Source organism: Hemicordylus capensis, chromosome 5 (assembly GCF_027244095.1).
Source record: "Hemicordylus capensis ecotype Gifberg chromosome 5, rHemCap1.1.pri, whole genome shotgun sequence".
NCBI lineage: Eukaryota > Metazoa > Chordata > Lepidosauria > Squamata > Cordylidae > Hemicordylus > Hemicordylus capensis.
This window is the reverse complement of record NC_069661.1, coordinates 155,417,480-155,434,010: the sequence shown is the minus strand read 5'-3', so window position 1 is coordinate 155,434,010 and position 16,531 is coordinate 155,417,480. Positions and strand designations below refer to the sequence as shown.

The 16,531-nt window shown below is 42.4% G+C and overlaps 1 protein-coding gene across 4 annotated transcripts in view; it reads left to right on the top strand.

Annotated features, from left to right (window-relative positions):
- CELSR1 (cadherin EGF LAG seven-pass G-type receptor 1) overlaps positions 1–16,531 on the top strand; it is a 254,205-nt gene that overhangs the window by 139,143 nt on the left and 98,531 nt on the right. For all 4 annotated transcript variants that reach the window (XM_053254723.1, XM_053254725.1, XM_053254724.1 and 1 more), the window contains exon 5: positions 3,154–3,242. In XM_053254723.1, the coding sequence (XP_053110698.1) occupies positions 3,154–3,242 (89 nt within the window). The remainder of the gene's footprint in view (positions 1–3,153; positions 3,243–16,531) is intronic.

The window sequence follows — 16,531 nt, the reverse complement described above, 5'->3', positions numbered from 1 at the left end:
CGGCAGGGAGGAATGCTGCTGCCCTGGCTTGAAATCTACAGAGCGCCGGCAGGGGAAATGCAGCGGGGGGGGGGGTGAGTACACCCTCCCCCACCCTTAAAGTACTACCCCTGCCGGTGCCGAAACACCGAAAACCGCTCCAGTGCCAAAACGTTTTGGAGGCCTTTAGAATGGCCTCTGAAACGTTTTGGGCACATGCCTATTAGAGTGCTCCTCTGAGTCCCACTGAACTAGCAAGACCATTTCTGTGTATGAATGGCGATATGATATGCATCCCAATCTGGAAAAACTAGGAGGCTATTCTCAAGATGGGAGAAAACCGGGCTAAAGGAGCCCAGCCCAGTTTTCTCCCATTGTGAGAACTCGTGGGCGAGCCCGGGGGTTCTCTGGCAGCTAACCTGCCAAAGAAGCCCTCCCCTTAAACAGTGTTAGTGGAACGAACATTCCGCTAACCCCGTTTTCCCAATCAGGAGTTGGCGCAGCGCCACACTGTGGCAACTCATGAGGAGACCCCCACTGGGAGGCTAATATGAGCCTCCTGGTGTCAGGGGTCTCCCCAGGATGCCCCACACACTCGCGTGAGGCATTCTGGGACTTTTGGGGCCCAGGCAGCCCCTGATCCCTGCAACCCCTACTTGCTCCATGACGGACTCCGTCTCACTCCGTGACAGAGCCAGTAGTCGTATAGGCGGCTGATCCAACCACCCAACAACAAGTGACTGCCCATCTGCAGGGAGAACGGACTAAGCCAACTCTCCCCACAGAACCCTCCCAGGCTCTACACATGGATCGTGTGTAGAGCCTCTAGTTGTTATCAGCAACTAGTTAGGCATGGCTACTGCTAAATCAGAGGCCACTGCGGGAGCCCAGACTGGTTTTGCATGCACATGTGAACTGCCTGGTGTGGGCCCAACCCCGGCGGCACCATGGCGGCAACCCTGCCTACAAAGTCTCCCCTCAGAACATGGCTCTCCTGTTTTTCTGCTCGTGTGTCAAGCCCTGGCTGCTTGAGAATGACGTTCTCAAGGAGGGGAAGGGGGATCCCCATAATACACTGTGCACTTGAGTGGTGCATTATTGGAGCTCCGGGAGCAGGGCAGCACAGGGCAGTGCATCCTGGCAACTCGACCCTCAGATCTTCCGGGCTTCCTCCCCGCAAACCGGGTAGGCCTTTCTCACTGCTCTTGAGAAAGGACTCACTGTGTTCTTCTTGTCCTTTGACAAAATATATGACATTGAGCCTTAGGTCTGATTGACACACAGATATAGCAGAATTATTTGGGGTTCACTGGAATTTTGGCAACTCAAGAATCAAAATTATAAAATGGTTTATTTTCTTTGAATAACCAAGGTTGCAAAGTAAATAGGAGCCACCTAATGGCGCAGCGGGGAAATGACTTGATTAGCAAGCCAGAGGTTGCCAGTTCGAATCCTCACTGATACATTTCCAAGACTATGGGAAACACCTATGTCGGGCAGCAGTGATGCAGGAAAGATGTTGAAAGGCATCATCTCATACTGCATGGGAGATGGCAATGGTAAACTCCTCCTTTATTCTACCAAAGTAAAACCTCAGGGCTCTGTGGTTGCTAGGAGTCTACACTGACTTGACAGCACACTTTACCTTTAAAGTAAGTAGGAAATTATCACAGATTTAAGGAAGAATGTATATTTTGTTATAGCCGTGCAAAAATATATTCTCTGTATTGTGGACAGAGGTACTCTAGGAAGGGGAATAGTGAGCCCTCTTCCTGTAACAATACCAAAAACAAACAAACTCACACAGTAGTTAGGGTCTTCCGCATCCTTAAAAAAAAGGGTCCACATTTGTTCTCCTCTCTCATTTTAACTCCTCTCTGTATGAATAGTGCAGGTGTGTGTGTGTTAAACTGAAGTAACTGTTTATGAGAGCAGGGCTGGAGATATATATTGGTTTATTATTGACTTAGTTGTGCTTAACATTTTACTTCTCTTATTCTTCTGTAATGGGAACTTTTGTCCAACTAATCAATCATGACAAGCCCAACCTGTTCAATGTGGCGGGCCCTTGTGTACTTTTGCTGTAGATATTTGTTTTGTTATTACTTCAGAAAAGCAATGAATAGTCACCAGGCTGGTTGTACTGGTCTGTGAAACTAATCTGACATTGTGCTTTATCAAATCTTTAAAAGACGTTTAAATGGGAAAGACAGGAAGCAATGTTGTTAGTTCCAGGGTTAGAACTTCTGCAATTTTCTGGGAAGAAAAAAGTTTCTTTGTTCCATAACACTTTATCTAGTAGTACTATGAGATTCCAGTTTGAAAGAGAAAACCACAAGAATGCACATTCTTCCCTTGGGTAACAGTCGTTTTTGTGATATTCCCCAAAATACACTTTTCATTTGTCAGGAACAAAGATTTTACTCTTCCTTTTGCTAAGGTTTTAGGGCAACCAATTGCTTCAGCATGAAGATACTTTAGGAGTATAGGATGTTAAATGTCTATATTCTTATGCCTGCAATTGGTATAATTTGCATGTTGTATTAATATAGTTTATGCCAAATCACAGTTAGTGGTCTTGCCATTTATTTGTGAGGGGGAACTGAATGTATGTATGAACCAATGTTCGAGCACTGGTTTGGAGCCACGGGGAAGGGAATGGGGAGGGGGAGCTCTAAGAAAGAGGAGAGCAGCACCGCCACACGGGGGTACTTGGGACGAGCGCTGCCCCAGCAGGAAACTGCATGGAGCAGCAGAGAGCAGGTAAGGACCTGCTCTTCTCTTTCGTAAAGCTCCCGCTCCCTTCCCCATGGCACCGAACTGGTTTGGACCTCTCTGAACCAGTTGGGCGCTGAACCAGTGCTCAAACCTTGGTCCGTGCACACCCTTAAAACTGGATGGCAGTAGGGTGGCTTTTGTAGTTCTTGGAACTTATAATTGCTAATGTCTTGTCAGTCTTACTGTTCCGTCTTCCTTCAGTCAGAAAAAAAGCAGATCTCTTCTCTACTCTGCACTCAAGGCATTCAAAATGGGATTTGTGGGGTGGGGGTGATATTAATCTTTTCTGTAAGTTTCCCCCCCAAATGTTAACCAACACTTTTGTTAGTCACAAGCATGATAAAATGCAATCTTTACGGTGACTCTTTTCTCTCTCTCCTGTTTGTAATCTTTCAGGGGAAACCACTACAACAGTTGCGCCATTTGTTCCAGGAGGGGTTAGTGATGGACAGTGGCACTCAGTGCAGGTGCAGTACTATAACAAGGTAAGAGAAGATGTTTTAGTCATATTCTTTAACTGTTGGAAAGGTACTGATTGATTGATTGAGACCGATTTGTCTGCTGAAATGAGCCAGAGTAGGTCTATACACGAATGCTATAAAACCTCTCTTTAGCCAAAGCATGTAGCTGATATGGAGTGCTTTTGGGGGAGGATGATGTACTAATGCTATAGCAATAAAATGGTAAGAGCTGTACTAAAGCTCAATCTCTTTGATGACACTGTGACTATGAGGTCCTGTGTCTCTGATGGGAATGTCATAGCTGTTCTTCACAATAGAGTGTTGCACAATGGACTGGATAAAGCCTCTGAAGATCATAACCAATCATCTTAGCTCACAGTCAAAATGCAGCAGGGGGTCCATCTCCATTTCAAAGGCAATGCCTACACTGCCTTCCATCCTCCATTGAAATGGGCAGCCCTTGCAGTGGAGAAGCTCTATTTGTGTAACTCCTACAGCTATGCAGGAAATTGTTAGGCGTGGGGACGGTCTTTATTTTTAGATATGTAGACAGCTGTAATCCTTGCATTTAACTTCTGTTGACACCAATACTTAGCTCCTTGTTACTGGAACTAAACTTCCTTTGAACATCTGTCAAATGGTCTTTTCCTCTCGGGAAGAACAAATCAGAATTGCTATTTTTTCAGGGTTTTAAAAAAAGTTTTAGTTCTATTTAGTTAATGTAGACACCTACAGTGAGTATTCAGAAACAACAGTCCATCACTAAGAGCATTATAAGAAGCACAAAGATATAGTTTTCAGTATATTAACTGAAAATGTAAATGAACTTCAGGTTGATTGGACTGTGCCCTTGGTATTTAGTCATACATGCAGCTGAAACCTATGCATGTTTCCTCAGAAGTAAATTTCACTGGCTGACATCCTGACTATTGAATAGTCCTCATTAGTGCTGCTCACTCTAATGGACTACTTAAGTTGAGTTTCATCAGGTAATTTGGTCAGATTGTCAACCATTGAATTCAAGGAGTTTTCTCTCAGGTAGTTGTGCATACAATTGCAATGTAATTTTAGTATCTTCTCAGAAATGATGGCTATTGAATTATTTTTATCTACTTTATAAAACAATGTAAGACTTGGAGATTAGCCATAATTGAGAGAGGATTTTTTAGAAGCTTGAAGTAGCCATAATTAGCATGATACAGTGCTTCTACATATTCTGTAGGTAACTCCATAATGATAACAATTGCTTCTTAACCAGATTGGGGATATAGTAATAGAGTTGCTGATAGCACATTAATTGCACACAGTATATTGTATTCTGAAATACAACCAACTCTCAATTCGCAATTCACACTGAAGAGTGAATTGCCAAAAGCAGTGATAGAGCCTGGATTTATGTATTGCTCCAGCTTGCCTCTTTTTAAAGCTTATCATGGAGGTCAGCAACTGAAGGGCTCCATGGGCCAAATGTACTCTCTCAGGGGTACGTCCTATCCCACCCCCCACTGCCAGTTGCCAACTCAGGGACAAAATAGTTGTATGGATTGAGTGGCATCCGTACAACAGGACTGCCATAAGAATATAAGAACAGCCCTTCTGGATCAGGACCAAGGCCCATCTAGTCCAGCACCCTGTTTCACAAAGTGGCCCACCTGATGCCGCTGGAAGCCTACAGGCAGGAGTTGAGGGCCTGCCCTCTCTCCTGCTATTACTCCCCTGCAACTTGTATTCAGAGGCATCCTGCCTCTGAGGCTGGAGATGGCCTATATCCCTCAGACATCAGCCACTGATAGTCCTGTCCTCCATTAAGTTATCCAAACCCCTCTTAAAGCCATCCAGGTTGTTGGCTGTCACCAGATCTTGTGGCAGAGAATTCCACAAGTTGATTATGTGTTGTGTGAAAAAGTGCTTCCGTTTGTTGGTTCTAAATTTCCTGGCAATCAATTTCATGTCCACTTTGGGAGGTATGAGTCAGGGTCTTGTTACCTGATTCATACTCAAAGCAGCCCTCCAGGGAAACTAGTTACTAACCAGGAGCATGTAGGATGATATATATTAAAACAACCATTTTTGGGTGCTGAATCTTTTTGTTACAAGTCATCTTACACTTGAGGAAGGAAATGCAAGATTTTCTCAAGGCCTCTGGACAGTGACCCAAACTTTCAAGCATATAATACTAATTTGCGATAAGTCAAGCTTAAGCGAGCCACAGGCTTCTGTCTTCCATGTATCCCCACACACCCCAAGACATGGAGAGTGAAAGAGCTTTTGCTTTCACTTTAAGGACAAACTGCAGCTCCCCATTACATATTAACTCAAGCAACTGTAGTTTAACTCATTAAAGTTAAAAACGAGAAAAAAAATCAAACCACTGTTTGATCCTTGTAGCCTGCCTTATGTTCTTATTATGAAGGAAATCTACCCATTCCTGTATGTATTTCACTTCTACCTTGTTTAATTTGAGGTTGTACAACAGAAAAGCAGATATTTGTAGCTTTGTCTCATGTGTGTGCTTGAGCATAGTGATACATTTTTCTTACAATCTGCAATGCAGCCTGCTTTTGGGTGTTATTACAGAAAGTAACTTAAATATAAAAGGCAGATAAAATGACAGATGATAGAGTAATCCACATTTATTTTACTGGAGCCATTTCTCCTCATTGGCCAAGAAGCCTGGGAAAAGGAACATGTATCAGCTAAAGTCTGGATTTCGTAGTATGGTTGCTAGTTTAGAATTCTAAACAGCTGCCAAAAAGATAAGGCCTTGAGACAGCTCCAGGGTATTCTTTAAAAGGAAAAGTGATCCCACACACTGGTTAAAAATAAACCTTTGTCTCATTTTCATGACTCCTTGATGTTTGCTCAGGTGATAGTAGATATGTTCTACCAGGATAATTGTTCACATTTGAAAATGAGCAAGAAAAAACCTTGCTTTTATTTATTTGTTTTTTAATATAGAACAAGCTATCACTGATATCTCTTCTAAAACCCCAGATTCCTTCTCTCTGAGCTCAAGGGGACTTAATATGCTGTTTTGAGAACAGAAGTGGGTGCAGCAGACTCTGGCTCTGTGATCTATTCTCAGTTGTAGACCAAACAGCTTGTTGTGGGTCTCCCTGAAGTTTTGACAGTTTTCTGTGGGGAAGTTATATTGAAATGACTGGTGCTGAATCAGTTTATCAACAAGAGAAGAGAGGAGACTTCTAGTTCTCTGTGAGATAACAGAAGCACCAAGTGTTTTTCAAAATATAATGGGAATCCTGTTTTTAGGATAGTGCTGTGCAATAGGCTTTTTTCTATTTGCCTGAACTGGCTTGTTGGAAAGCAAGGCTAAACCACAGGTCTGCTTCCCGCTCCCCATAAGGTTTCTCGCCATGTTATTGAGGCAGAGATTCATAGTAGTTGTAGTTTTTGATACTTTTTGACAGACTCTTGTTTAATAATGTCTATAAAGATTTTTTTTTTTAATCGCTATGAAGGATTTGTTGACTCAGATAATTTAGGGATAATGCCAAAATAAATAGGACATTATGTCTAAATTTGATATATTTGGAAAACTGATATATTGCTTCACTTAAATTACATACAAAGTGAATGTTTGGGAAAAAAGCAACATTTCTGTTCATTTCAGCTGTGCTTTAATTCCAGGTCCCTTTCTCGACTTTCTAACTCCAGCTGTCATTATTTATTTATTTATTTTTACATTTATATCCCGCTCTTCCTCCAAGGAGCCCAGAGCGGTGTACTACATACTGAAGTTTCTCTTCACAACAACCCTGTGAAATAGGTTAGGCTGAGAGAGAAGTGACTGGCCCAGAGTCACCCAGCTAGTATCATGGCTGAATGGGGATTTGAACTCAGGTCTCCCTGGTCCTAGTCCAGCACTCTAACCACTACACCATGCTGACTTCAACGCTTAGCAGCTGCAGTGTCTTGTCATTCTGAATTTCCATTTTAATTTTGTCCTTCCACATACACCTCCTCTTTTCTACCCCAAACTTTCATTATCCTGTTATTTGGCCACTGGGAGCTAACTTGATCCTTTTCCTCTTAAAGAGGTTGGTGCATGACTTTAAGGGCGGAGAAGTCTTAGGGATATAATCCTGGCAGCAGTGATCAGGGCTTTAGCAGGGAGGGGAGAGAAGCAAAAATGACTTCCCCGTCTCCTTCTCCACATGCGGGAGGCAAACCTGCCAGGCAGCTAATATCCAGACTCTGTGCAAGGGCAGAGCTCAAGCTGCTCACCATGTGGGCCATTTTCATTCACCTAGGTTGAACTTTGTGTGCCAGCTCTTAAACTAGAGTTGCTCCAGCATACTGTCTGGCCATATGTATCTAAAATAGCACACTTTAAATAGGTTCAAAAATTTCAGTATAGATTGTATTTATCTTACAACACTTGGTATAACTATTTAAGAAACTACACACAAAATACCTTGCTGGAATTCTGACTCTTTTCCTCTTTAGTTGTGAGATTCTCCCGGCATAAAGCCTCGGCTCTGCAAATACTTGTCAGATTGATGACTCTTCAAACACCCATCTCACTACATTTATTATGTGCTCCTCTTGCATCACTTGACCTTTCTGAACTTAATTGCAAGGCTTGTGTCCTCTCTGTGCTGAAGTGCTCTTTACAATTGACTTCAGTGCTGGTAAAGGTAAATTGTGCTGTTATGTTGATTTCAACTCCTGGTGCCCACAAAGCCCTGTGGTTTTCTTTGGTAGAATACAGGAGGGGTTTACCATTGCCTGCTCCTGCGCTGTATGAGATGATGCCTTTCAGCATCTTCCTATATTGCTGCTGCCCATGCTGGTACCTGTAGAGAATCCTGTAGGTTTGCATGGCCATCTCTTCTGACTTGCCCAAACCACTTAGCCAGTACAAAGCTGGCCGTCTTAACCCTGAAATGGTTTTACTATATGGTCAGTGAACAGCAAACTAATGTATCAAATATCTCTCAACTTCCATATTGTTTTATAGTTTCTATAAAACATACCATACTGTTTTATATAAAACCATAGTGTTTTATAGTTTCTGTTTTAATTGTTAATTGATTTTAATTGGGTTTTTAAAAATGTAAACCGCCCTGAGCCATTTTTTTTAAAGAACGCTAGAGAAATCGAATGAATGAATGAATGAATGAATAATAAATATTGTTCAGACAACAATTTTGGCTGTGTTATCAGTACCTTCATACTTCTTTTGTAGCTTTCTTTCTTCTTAGACCTTTGGCAACATATTTGCAAATGGAAAGACTGCTTTTCAAACTAATTTTCTACAAAAAGTATATGTGTGAATGAATCGGCAACTATCCATAATGGAATATCTTGATCTTGATTTATCCATTGGGACACTAGTGCCTGAACTGATGTTACATTAGACATGTTTTTTCTTGACTAAAGTATGAGTATCTATGCAAGGTGGTGGTGGTGTGTTGCATAGTAAGATGGGAATGGGTTCTAAGTTCTTTAAAACATTGTGTACTATTTCCTGGGAAGCAATCCTGAACTAGTGGTGTGCTTGCAACCGCCGCAGTGCAGTTTGACGCCGGTGTGGGGGGTCTTCCTTTAAGGGCGGGGGAGGGTGCACTTACCCCTATAGCCGCTTTTTCCCCGCCAGCGCTCCATTTTTAGGAAACTTCTTGGGGCAGCAGCGTAGCTCCTTCCTTGTTGCCCCTTCACCCATTCCTGGCCAGAAGTGGCTGCAAACAGTGACTGCTCATGCACCCGCCGTGTGTATGCGCACACCCGTCACACACATCACACGGACACACGCATGCATGTCACGTGTGTGACATATGCGGTGTGCGTGCGCCCATGCGACGTGGGCGCACGCGCAATCACTGCTTCCGGTCACTTCCGGCCAGGAACGGGGGAAGGGACAGCAGGGAGGTATGCTGCTGCCCCAAGAAGTTTCCTAAAAACGGAGCGCCAGTGGAGGGAAAGCGGCGGGAAGGGTAGGTGCACCCTCCCCCGCTCTTAAAGGAAGACACCCCCCCGGCATCGAGGTTCGGAGGCCTTTTGAATGGCCTTCAAACTGGTTCATGCACACCACTATCCTGAACAAGCCCCAATTATGATGTAAGAACACAATTTTCAGTAGAACCATTCACCCAATCAACCAGGTGATCCTGCTGTATGGTGTTCATATACTCTATTTTTTAATATGCTTATACAGTTCCAAACATGAGTCCCCTCCGCTACATTCTTTCAGTGAATCCTTTATGCTACAAGGTGTGTTGCCTTTGCAATGATACAAACAGGAAAACATAGTGACTAGTTGCTTTCTGAAACCTTTGAGGGAATTCAAATGCAGCTTCATAAGGGTGTCTGTTTTTAATCACCTTTTAAAAACCTGGAACAATTTAATTTCCTGTTGAAGTATACAAAGCATTTTCAGGCTTCCAACATTATTTCCACTTTGGATGAATTATATGTGCAAAGTTTCAAGAGCACACAGGTATCTTTAACCTATTACAGCACCTGCAATGAGCCTTAAAAGAGAAGGACTTTGACTGATTTTGTCAAGCAGGAATTTCTGAAATTAAAATCTTTGATGTGCTTCCAAATTCCCTTGCTGTGAAATGTGTTATCTTTTATCTAACAGTTAAAATATCTTTCTTTAAACAAAGTGAAGCTTTATCCAAAATTAAATTGAGCATGTGTCTTTTTATGGGAAATGCCCAAAGTACAGAATTTGAATAAATACCAACAAATGAATATATTTCAGGAAAACTAAAGTGTGGTCTATTTGATCCTCATATGCTGCGTGAAGGAAAATAGAATTTTGTTGCTTGTTTTTCAGTTAGTATATACATAACTAACTGATGTATATACAGTCTTTGACAGACTAATTGGGCACTTTGTTTTGAGCAGTGTATAAAGAAATACTGCTTTATCTCTGAAATCTCCAGTAAACAAGGGCAGGCTCCATTCATGGCACCATAACAAATCCTGCACTCCTGGCTGCCTCTGCAGCTAAAAGATAGATTATCTCATTTCCTTCTGGAAAACAGGTTCTGAATGATAATAGCAGTTATGTGACCACAGTTATGTTGTGTTCTGAGATGACAGTTGACTCCACCTCATGCCTGTCCTACACCTATTTCACGGTTATCCTGTTATCCTCTGGAAAACAAAACTATCCAATATCATAGGTAAACTCCAGTTGAATAGCTTCAATTGCAATCTCTGGGTGTGCAAAATATTTTTGATCCTAGAGTTATTAATAGTAGTGATTTTTTTGATTTATTTTTTTTTTAAGAAGAAGAAGAAAGTGGCTTTAATGCTTTGAAAAGTAATTAATGAGTCTGGAGGCTAAATACCTTTTATTTGAAATAGCTGCAATCCTACGCACACTTACTTGGGAGTCAACCCTGATAAACACCATGAGGCGATTCTCACGAGCAGCAGCAGGGACCAGGCTAAGGGAGCCCAGCCCAGTTCCTGCTGCTTGTGTGCAGCAATGGGAGCCACGCAGCTCCCGGTGGTGGCTTGGCAGCAAGCCCACTTATGAAGCCCACTGCTTAACCCAGGCTTCAGGCGCATGAGCACCAGAAAAGCAGGTTAAAAGATCATATGTTGCCATGACTCACAAGTAGCCTCCCAACTGGGAGGCTACAACAAGCCTCCCGGCCTCTGGGGGCTTCCCGCAAGGCACCGCGCATTTGCACGGTGCCTTATGGAACCTCTGGGAGCCAGGATGCCCCCGATCCCCACCACCCCAAACGGCTCTGGGACAGAGCTGGGAAATCATCTGAGCGGCTGATCTGGCCACCCAGGGAGTGCTACCTGATCATCTGCGGGGAGAGCGGGTCAAACCCGTTCCCCTCGCAGACCCCATTTTGGCTCTACACATGGATTGTGTGTAGAGCCTTAATAACTTACATCCTGACTAATGCTACATGCTTCTAAGAACCAGGCACCCCTACACTTCTGAAGCATGGATACTCTGTCTTGAGCAAGAGTACTCTCTGAGCTCCAGAAGCAGTGTTCCCTCTAACAGGGATTCCCAGGTATTGTGCACTACAGCTCCCATAATCCCCAAGCAAAAGCCACTGCAGCTTGGATTCTGGGAGTTATAGTCAACGACATCTGGGAATCCCTGTTAGATAAGGTCAGGAATATGCTTCCACTGTAAAAGAGTACGTCTGGAGCACAGAGAGAGCTCTGAGAATAGTTGCACTCTTGCACAAGAACACCCATGCTTTAGAGAAGAATGAGGGCTAGCGCTGCATGATCACTGTTGTTAGAAGTGGGTAGTGTTAGTCAGAATATCAGCCAGTGGAATTTACTCATGAACAAACACACATAGGAGTGAGCTACATTATAAATTTCCATACAGTGCAGTGGTTTCTTAAAATGTTAGTCATGTGCCATGCAATCCATGTGGAAGTATATAGTCTGAAGGGGATTCAAATGGGGATCAGTCTATGACCAGCCATACTTTCAGCACAGTAGAATATAGAAGTTGTCCTCTCATTACATGACAGGGAAGACATGGTAATATGCCTAGTTACAGCGAAGCTAAAGAAATACTTTAGAAATGTACTCCCCATTGTAATAGAAAACAGAATAGTGTTTTGAAAGCATGTTTGGGGAGTAGTAACTTCTGGGTGCCTCTTTCTGTCATCCTCTATAATAAAAGCCTTGCCTGTCCGTCTGTGTTGCCCAGGCGTGTGTCCGTATCTCCCTCGGCCGTTCTGGGCATGCGCGCAGCATTACATAGCCCCTCACTAGCCATGTTGCCTGGCAATCATAGGGCATACACACTAGCCCCTTTCCCAGAAGTGGATAGAAGGATGTTGTTGAGAGGTTTCCTCCTAAGGGGGTCTTGTAGATCCTTTAAAGCATATGCAGACTCCCAGCTGATGGGTATCTCATGCTTTATTGTACGTGCTCGTAGAGGTATGGAAAGCAAAGCATCGGTTTCTGTTCTCTTCACTTTTGGCCTGCGCAGCAGCTGTTTTTATAGTCATTGGTACATCACATTGTCTCATAGGTTGTATTCAGTCCTATGGTTCCACAAACAACTTAGATAACTAACCTTTAACCGGATTGACTATCAATTTGCTAGCTTAGCAACATCCTTACAAGGTGAAACATTTACAAGTTTCCTTGTTCCGTGTATGTGGTGTATCCATCTAGCTAAAAATTGCTTTAATCTGGATCAACAACAACAACAAATATGTATATACCGCTTTTCAACAAACATTTCCAAAGTGGTTTACGTAGAGAAATAACAAACAAACAAGATAAATCCCTGTTCCCAAAGGGCTCATAATCTAATAGGAAACAAGACAGACACCAGCAACAGTCACTGGAGGTACTGTGCTGGGGATGGATAGGGCCAGACAATTAAGCACACTTCCACAATGTATTTCTATAACTTGACAATTGCAATTGCAATGACTTTTTGTTTTTCTCTCACATCCCCCTGAACTAATTTTAGTACACTGGGGTGCTCTCTTGTGTTACAGCAGGAGTGTGTGATTTCATTCTCTGCTGCTGATCTTGTTTAAAAGCCTGGTCACCTTGTGGGTGAACCAATTTTACAGACTTCCTACCTGATAGTTGCCCTTAAGGTTAACAGCAATGTCTTCTTGTATAAAATCTCTTTTATTCAGTCTGACAGATTCGGACCCCACAATTATTGCAGAGTCTAATGTGGAAGAGTCCAGCAACTCCTCTTATGTGGTTATTGTGGATCAGTTTCAGTTTGTGACTCCTGATGATGTAGACAAGTTGCTTGGAATGGTGTGAACATTCCAAGAACAACTATCACATGTTCTCTTGACCCTTGACTGACATAGCTTATACTATCTGGTGGGGGTTGTTGTAAAAGGCCTGGTAGATACTGGGTGGTATCTAGTTTGGCAAGCAAAATCCCCTAAAGTGTGAGGGTGCAAACATTTCAGATAAAGCAAAAAGGTACAGAATAGAACCAGGAGTAGAGAAGACAGCCAGCTTTTCAAAAAGGTCAAATGACAGTAAGAGAGATAGCATATGCCCACACCAGGTAAGAGATTCAGTGTATAGATATTTATATACCAGTGCCAGAAACCTCTGAGCCAAGATGGGCGAGCTGGAGTGCTTGGTTGCTACTGAAGAAATAGTTATATAGTGGGCATAACAGAAACCTGGTGGAACGGTGAGGACCAGTAGGACACTCTTATTCCTCAGTGCAAACTCTACAGAAAGGACAGGGAGGAGAGGATTGGGAGTGGAGTAGCACTGTGTATTAAAGAAGGGATAGAATCCAACAGGCTAGAAAACACAGGAGGATGGGAGTCCTCCACATAATCATTATGGGTGACAATACAAGGGCTGAAAGGAAATGTGTTACTAGGGACATGCTATTGCCCACTGGGATCAATACGCTGAGAGTGACCTGAAGTTGGAGAAAAAAATCAGAAAGGTGTCAAAGAGCCTTTGAAAAAAATCAGAAAGGCATTTTTGACTTTTAGATTGTTTTAAGATATTTGTGTATGTTTTAATTTTTTATGTTATTGTTAACCAGAGACGAAAGTTTGAGGCGGTGTACAGATTTGAATTGAGAGAGAGAGTGCTGTAATAACGGGTGACTTCAATTACTGTTACATAGACTAGGAAAATTCACGTGTGGGTATTGACAGAGAGGCCAAATTTCTAGACATGCTAAATTACTGTGCCTTAGAGCAGTTGGTCATGGAACGAACCAGAAAGAAGGTGACCTTGGACTTAACTCTGAGTGGTGCCCAGGACCTGCTGTCAGAATTGTTGAACCATTGGGGAATAACAACCATAGTGTAATCCAATTTAGCATATATGCGAGTGGAGCACTGCCAAGGAAGTCCAACACAGATGCATTGGACTTCAGAAGGGGAAACTTTTCAAAAATGAGAGAACTGTTAAAAAGGAAGCTGAAAGAAAAAGTCAGGAGGGTCAGATCGCTCCAAAAAGCATGGTACTTCTTCAAAATCACAATAATAGAAGCTCAGTTGGAATGTATACCAAAAAGGAGGAAAGGTGCCACTAAGTTCAGGATTATTCCAGTGTGTATCTAACAAGAAGAGTCAGGGAAGCTATAAAAGGGAAGAAGACTTCCTTCAGAAAATGGACATCCTGCCCAAATGAAGAGAACAGAAAGGAACATAAACTCTGGCAAAAGAAATGTAAGGAGACAATAAAGGATACAAAAAGAGAGTTTGAGGAGCATATAGCTAGGAGTGCCAAGGGTAAATAACAAAAACATCTACATATATCAGAAGCTGAAAACCTGCCAGGGAGACAGTTGGACCCTAAGATGATGAGTGCATGAAAGGGATTATTAAGAAGGATAAGAAGATTGCAGAGAAGCTGAATGAATTATAATTATAATTCATCAGTTTTCATGGCAGAGGATACTGACCATATACCCATTCCAGAACTGAGCTTCTCAGCCTTGGAGGCTGAAGAACTGGGCCAATTTGAGGTGACAAGAGAGGATGTTCTAATTGTTTTGAAAAACTAAAAATTAACAAATCGCCAGATGGCAAACACCCAAATATTCTGAAGGAACTCAGATGTGAAATTGCTGCTCTCCTAGCAAAAATATGTAACTTATCCCTACAATCAGTATCAGAGGACTGGAAAGCAGCTAATGTAACTCCCATTCTCAAAAAGGGATCATGGCAGGGTGAGGGGATTCGGGAAGTTACAGGCCAGTTAGCTTACCTTATGTGCTGGGTAAACTGATGAAAAGCATACTAAAGGATAAAATTGTTAAACATATAGCAGAACAGGCCTTGCTGAAAGAGAATTAGCATGGCTTCTGCAAGGGCAGGTCTTGCCTCACTATGCTTTTGGAGTTCTTTGAGAGTATCTTGGGCATGTGGATAAAGGTGATCCAGTTGACATAATATACTTGGGCTTCCAAAAAACATTTGACAAAGTTCCCCACCAAAGGCTCTTGAGTAAATTTAGCAGTCATGGGATAAGGGGACGGGTTAATGTGTTCTTTGGTAACTGGTTGAAGGGCAGGAAACAGAAGGTAGGAATAAATGGACAGTTTTCACAATGGAGGGGGGGGAAACATCTGGAAGTGCTTCTGAATCCAGATCGCTCCCTGGTGTCTCCGGTTGATGGCCAGAGGTGTTTTTATCAGTTTTGGCTGATACACCAGCTCCCTCCATTTCTTGAGATAAACGACCTCAGAACAGTTGTACATATGCTGGTAACCTCCAGATTTGACTATTGCAATGTGCTCTGTATGGGGCTGCCTTTGTACATAGTCCAGAAACTGCAGTTGGTACAGAATGAGGCAAGCAGGTTGGTCTCCAGGGTCATTTTGAAGAGACCAGTGTACTCCTATATTAAAAGAACCACATTGGCTACTAATAAATTTCTGGGCAAAATATAAGGTCCTGGTTATAACCCATAAAGGGCCTAAACAGCTTAGGCCCTAGTTATTTAAGAGAACATCTTCTTCATTATGAGTCCCATAGCTCATTGAGATCATCTGGAGAGGTTCATCTGCAGTTGCCACCAGCTTGTCTGGTGGCTATACAGGGACGGGCCTTCTCTGTTGCTACCCTCAAACTCTGGAATGCTCTCCCTGCTGAAATAAGAGCCTTCCCGTCTCTGACAACTTTTTAAAGACACATTTATTCACCCAAGCTTTTTGACGTTACTTGTGTTTTTAAATTGTTTTAAGGTTTTTATTTCTGTTTTAATTTCTGTTATTAACTGCCCAGAGACAGAAGTTGGAGGCGGTGTACAAATATAATAAATCAATTGAATAAATGTGGAATGAATTCACAGTTGAGCAGCTTATCTTTTTTAGTCAGAGATTCTGAACATAATAAAAGCCTAAAGCATAATAAAATAAAAGACTGATGGAGGAAATTTCACTTGGAATTATTTTCCAAATTTGTGGTATAATTGTCACCACATGGTCAGAGAGAGAGAGACACTGAGATTTTATAACCCAATGACTTCAGAACCAATTTACTAAAGGATTGAAAGGATTATCTGCATAAACTGTATCAGTGGAGAAGATTACCCACATAAACAAGCTCACTGGAGAAGCTGTATGGGATGAAAAGAGCTCAGGAATATCATCAAGCCCTTTGAACAGAACTTGATCAGGAGCTTTACCAAAGCATTCATCTGCATAAAAAATGGTAACATCACACTCTCCCACAGGAATGAGATCTTAGTTTGGAACTCTTGCTTGTTAGTGGTAGTTAATGCTTTGTAGGACATATATCACACTGATCAAATGAAGCGTATCCTATCAGAAGGCTGGCAGTAGAGAAAAATCAGCTTTCTGTGAAAGACTTGGAGACCCCCAC